This window comes from Olea europaea, unplaced genomic scaffold, assembly GCF_002742605.1.
Source record: "Olea europaea var. sylvestris unplaced genomic scaffold, O_europaea_v1 scaffold3018, whole genome shotgun sequence".
NCBI classification, from domain to species: Eukaryota; Viridiplantae; Streptophyta; class Magnoliopsida; order Lamiales; family Oleaceae; genus Olea; species Olea europaea.
Genome location: NW_019248848.1, coordinates 49678 through 55279, shown reverse-complemented (window position 1 = coordinate 55279; position 5602 = coordinate 49678). Strand labels below are relative to the sequence as shown.

The 5602-nt window shown below is 34.0% G+C and overlaps 1 protein-coding gene across 1 annotated transcript; it reads right to left on the bottom strand.

Annotated features, from left to right (window-relative positions):
• Positions 1 to 289: 289 nt before the first annotated feature.
• Positions 290 to 2026, bottom strand: LOC111384821 (dof zinc finger protein DOF5.1-like). The gene is made up of 2 exons (XM_023009152.1): positions 1814 to 2026; positions 290 to 1628 (listed from the first exon to the last, which is right to left on the bottom strand). Exons 1-2 carry the CDS (start codon positions 1862 to 1864, stop codon positions 654 to 656), a joined length of 1026 nt encoding a protein of 341 aa, XP_022864920.1. The 5' UTR covers positions 1865 to 2026; the 3' UTR covers positions 290 to 653.
• Positions 2027 to 5602: the final 3576 nt, after the last annotated feature.

Sequence of the window (5602 nt, the reverse complement as noted above, 5' to 3'; positions counted from 1 at the left end):
TAATAAAAAAGTTCATCTGGATCAAAGATTATCAATGATGAATTCATGATCCACGCAAAGTCATTGAAAAACAAACTTGATTTTATGTTTTGCTCACCATTGCATCTCGACATATTTTCACGCATTTAAGTTGCTATAAACAAATATATATTTCCTCATTTTAGTTCTTCTCATCGAATTTTAAGGTACCAGTTTAGTGCCTTTGTTGTACAAATGGATAGATAATTCAACGAGAATAAAACCTAATCGATGTTATTATCTCCCAAACAAAAACCCATAACGACAGTTATTAGGACAGAAGATGATATAATATGAGAAATAAAATGAACCTTAAATCAGCTTCTTAGACCTCAGTGTCTAAAATAAAGCTAAAACAACTCAACATACTCCATTGTGAAACATTTTTCAGGAAGTACAGGAAAACCTACAAAGAAAAATATATAAATAAATAAAAAAACAACAACAACCTACCAATTCTAGGGTTTTCAGTCGATCCAGTTGCCATCCTGAAACCTCTCAATTAAGGTGTAAGTTTTCGGCCCAACTTTTCAGTGATCTTCAATATATATGATCTCTTATCATGAAGAATAAAACACTTTTTAAGCCTCGTTTCGATGAACTGCAGATCAAAAACTCAAGAAACTATATAATTTCTATAACTGATTGCTTGTTGAAGAAGAGTTAAAACTAGAAAGATCTGTCCAATTGGCAGCACCACTCCACTGATCATTTCCTGGCATCCCCAAAAAATGCCTTGGCATATTTAACTCTGGGTTATCTTCCATTTTTACTGATGCCATCTGAGTTAGAATTGAACTTGAATATTTAGGCCTCACCTGACTAGTTTCACCAACAAAGCCTGATTGCTCAACGCCACCTTGAAATTGGTAAAGTCCGGCTGGAGACGGATCCAAACTACTCAAGAAAGGGAATTGCTGCAACCTCCACTGCTCAACTCCAGCACCACTTGATAAAAGGGAATTAGCCACCCCTCCACCAATACTGCCTCCAGCACCACCAAGTAGACTGCTTCCTACAGGATAATTCATCTCACTTGTCCCGACCATTGGAGCTGAAATTCCACTATAATTTAGGCCAATATCACCACTAGTATAGTTATCAAATTGAGTCAAAGGAGACATGTAGCGTAGAGGTGGAAATTGAGGATTGAGGCCGAATATATTAGCCATCGATCCACTGTTAGAGGAAACAGTACTGGTGGAGCTGGAGGTGGTTTGCCTGTCACTACTGGCAGGAGACTTTGAACTAGTAGATTTGCTTCTTTTATTTCTCCTGCATCCACCTCCCACCGGAACGGTTCTCAGAGCGCCACCTCTAGTCCAGTACCTTCTGCAGGTCTTACAAAAGTGTCTTGGCTGGGAAAGACTATAGTTGTTGAAATAGCAGAATTTTGTGTTTGTTGAATCGCATCGAGGGCATTTCATGGCAGCCTCTGGCATGGGTATGTTAGCTAACCGGGCTCTTTCAGACATGGAGCCTGGCCGGACTGATCCAGTGGCACCACCAGCATGAGGCTGTGGGGGTGGTGGAGGTGGTGGCGCAGGTTGTAAAGCAGCTGGTTGAAGCAAAGGGCTTGTGCTGCTACCTCCAAATTGATGATTTTGTTGCTGCAAAAATTATAAAGCAGAAATGAAACATCTGGTATATTCAACAAATTAAAGATGCAACAAAGACATCAAGGAAAAAAAAAAAGAACAAGAGATAAACAAAAAGGCATGAGAATATTTTTCTTTTTCTTTTGAAATTTGCTTTTTTCCGTAGAAGCGTTTGATATATCAAAGAAAAACCTCACCTGCTGCCAGTTGGATGGATCAAAATATACTGGAATTGAAGGAAAAACCATTGTTCTTGATCTTTCTCTCTTTTGTAAAGGTTAATTGGTTTTTGGAGGTGTATAGTGGAGAATCACATCAACTAGCTAGAGAAAGAGAGAAGATATAAAGGGAGAATGAGAATAAGGAGCTAAAATAAAGGAGGGAGCTTTATGAATGTGCATATATATACACACATATAACAGCAACAAGAAGTACCAATTTGTTTTCACTCTGTCTATTTTTGTTTTGTTGCTTTTTAGGGTTTTGAGAAGGCAAAATTTTATGAATTACTTAGCCTTGAAGCTTCTTCTTTTATCTTCGGAGGTGGCACCACTCTGATTGCAAGGAAAAAGTAGTCATTTTATAATGTATAATTTAGAGAGTTGTAGAAGAAAATGTATTCCAAGCTTAATCTCTAGATTTATACAAGCACTAAGAAAATCAATGGCCTCATTCTAATGTTACTTTTCAAGAAAATGATTAAAGAAATCTTGGAATTTATTATATACAAAGGAAAGTTGAGTAGTCATGGGGGGTGTTTTAGTGGAAACAACAGTGTCCCAACCGAATGAAACTTTTAACATCGCCGATTCGTTCGTTTTCCCCTCCCCCACCCAATCCCACCCCCTCTCTCCCATCTCTATCTTTACTTTGCATGGGGGGCTACTGGCACATAATGCACCTATACTTACATAATTTAATATTTATATATACAAGCATATGTATATTGTACGTATAAAAGTTGATAAGAAAATTAATTAAAGAGTGGATCCTCTTAGTTTAGACAAATTGCAATATCAGAATTATGTTCTTCAGTTCAGGTTTTATTTAAGATTGTTAATTTTACTTACAAATACTAGTGTGTAGTAGAACATATGCCCCAAAAAAGGGAGAAAAGAAAACATTTTTAATTTTAAGAAAATATTATTCATTTCGATTTTATTTTATGTATAAATATATACGATTTGATCTCCTAAGTATCGTGCTAAATTGGCAAAACTAACTAATTAAGTAGTTATCCATTCATTAAATAAAATTCTAAATTAATTAATTAATGAAAATAATTAAATTAAAACAAAATCAATTCGGTCGTTTACATTTTTATATCATTAGCTTCTTCCCATCTCAAGTTCATGTTATTTGTTTCTAATCAAAATAATGGCCACCGTCTTCCTCCCCATTCATACATAAATCAATTTATCATCACTATGTAAATTATAAAAAATCAAATTAAGTTATCCGAATTAATCGCCGCCGTATTCTTCTCTTGAAATTAAGGGCTGCTGTATTCTCTCTCTCTTTTGTCGAATAGATTAATTAGTTTCGTCGTTTTGATCAATTTAGGCTTCCTTTTATGACCGATTAATTTTGGCTAATCGTGTGTGCGTGTGTTTCAACTAAAATGTATCTATTGTTAGTTTTTCTTGATTAAATTATATTTTTGATAAATGAGAAATTTAAAAGTTAATGATTGATTTAACTGATAAACGGTTTATATTTTATTATTTAAATAAATAATAGTTAAGTTATTTTATAAACTAATAGAACAAAAACAGCCAACTTTTCATTTAATTGGACTTGTATTATATGATTAAATTTGTTATTTTTTATTTCAAAATTATCTAAACTAATTCTTATTTGTTATTATTTGAATCATAATAAGCTCATGTTTGGTCCATTTCTAAAGCTTATTTTCTTTAAATTCATTTTCAACCACGCATTTTAGAATAGTCATGACTTTTATCAACTTTTCAGCCATATGTGTTATCAACTTTTATCAAACTATATTACCTACACCAAACATGGTATAAATAATGGTTGTATTTATTGCAAAATATTTCCACAATTTAGTATTTTTAAAATTAATAGTACAAGTTGTTAATGTTGAAGAAACAATTGAGTTAATAGTGTAACTACACTTGTTTTCACTAAAACCACAAAAAAAAAAAAAAAAAAAAGGTCTTTGACATTACTTGCAATTGACATTGTCGTATATAGTTATCCTCGAAACATTTGGAATATCAAATTTACCCAACTCAATCAGACTTTTATTTCATGATGAACACTTGGAGAATAAATAAATATAACCCGCGCCCATAATGTCTTTTCTTTTTGTAGAATATTTCTGAAAAGACTGCATCAAAATACCCGTGTCCAGGGCAAGATGAGATTTGCTGTCCACTCGATCGCAGATCAATTTTAATTTTTCATGATATATCAATTTATAAATAGATTTAAATAAATAATACTTATAGTTCCATTAAATATGTAATTTAAAATGAAGTTTATCAATTAAAAACAATTTGTAAATTTTGCTAAATAAAGTATTAGAAGAATTTAAGCATCGTTTTTCTTTCAATCTATAACTCATCAACATACGTAGTTGCACATATAGTCAAGTGTTGCAAGATCTTTGTTTTCCAAGTATATATGGAATTAAACAGTAAGAACCCCATGGTTAATAGGACCGGTAGCTAATACACAGTACAAAGTGAAACGATTCACGAACAAATTATGAGATTTCATAATCTTTTACACAGTTTTGACCTGAAATTCTCAGAATCAAGAAGCCTTAAGTATCAGTTTCTCCAACCTTTTTGAACTTACAGATGGCCCAACTGTATCTGAACTCTCATGTACAACACAAGGATCATTCTTCAGTCCCCTAGTGTCAATAGGTCATCGAATCTTCTCGAGAGTTCCTTATCAATTTAATCAGGGACAGGTCGTCCTTTCCGGTTTTATGAGCAAAAAAGGGCAGCATTCTGGATCACTTCGTCAAAATTCGGCAGTTCCTTTGGAGGACCATTCCATTTCATAAAATGCAAATCATTGTATGCAATGGTGTGAAAGTAGCCTTCTGGAGATGAGAGGAAATTCGTATAGTAAATGAGAAGAATTCGTGGGAGACTATCCGACCCCAAATACAGAACTCGGAAATGATCTCATAAGAACCATCCATGAAGATCCTGCAGAAAGATGATCTTACAACTATAAGAAGGGTACAGTTTGTAGTAGCCCCAACTTTACCTAAATATCTTTACTGTCTAACCGCAGGAGTCACAGTTGCATAATTTCTGAACTACAAGGCAATAGTTTCAAAATGCATAGTAGTTTACACCTTCTGTAAGGTTGAATCGAACAATATCTCAAAAAGCAGGAATTCCAGAGAAGCAAAATTCTCACCCAAGAACAAATTGAACAATCAATTCCAATGAAGTCTAAACTGTAAAATGACCAGAAAAGGCTAGCGATAGTCTCATCTTGACTATGACCGCCCCTGCCAACTTGATAATTATTTACATCTTTACAAGTACTAAATGCTTGATATTATAAAGCCTCTAGTACTAACCGAGAAAGTGCTCTAAGACTGGAATTGATCTGATCAATATCATCAGATGGGTATTACCTATCCATGAGAAGCGAACATGAGAAATTGAGTAAGACAACAAGCAAACAAGGGATACACAGGCAAGGAGAGTCAATGCCTAAACTCTTTCACCAATCCAGAATGCCTTAGAGGTTGCAGTTTCCTGAACAACTAACTCCCTAATACTGAGAAACTGCAGTTACAATTTTACAGGTTAATAGACTCTCCATTCTGATTGGAACTATAAGATCCATAGCTCCTTTATATAATTTGAAGCAAGGTAGAAGAGCGGTCTTCATGTTACTAACAATAGACAAAGGGCTGAATATAGGGAATTGAAAAGTAGAGATACTAATATTAACCAAGATTCCAAAACGACAATTATAAACTGAAAATA

Bases quoted from the DNA above. Each gene is read 5' to 3' on its own strand.
- LOC111384821 (XM_023009152.1), bottom strand. From the start codon at position 1,864: ATGGTTTTTCCTTCAATTCCAGTATATTTTGATCCATCCAACTGGCAG. The intron at 1,629-1,813 runs GTGAGGTTTTTC...TAATTTTTGCAG, and splicing joins ATCCATCCAACTGGCAGCAG to CAACAAAATCATCAATTTGG.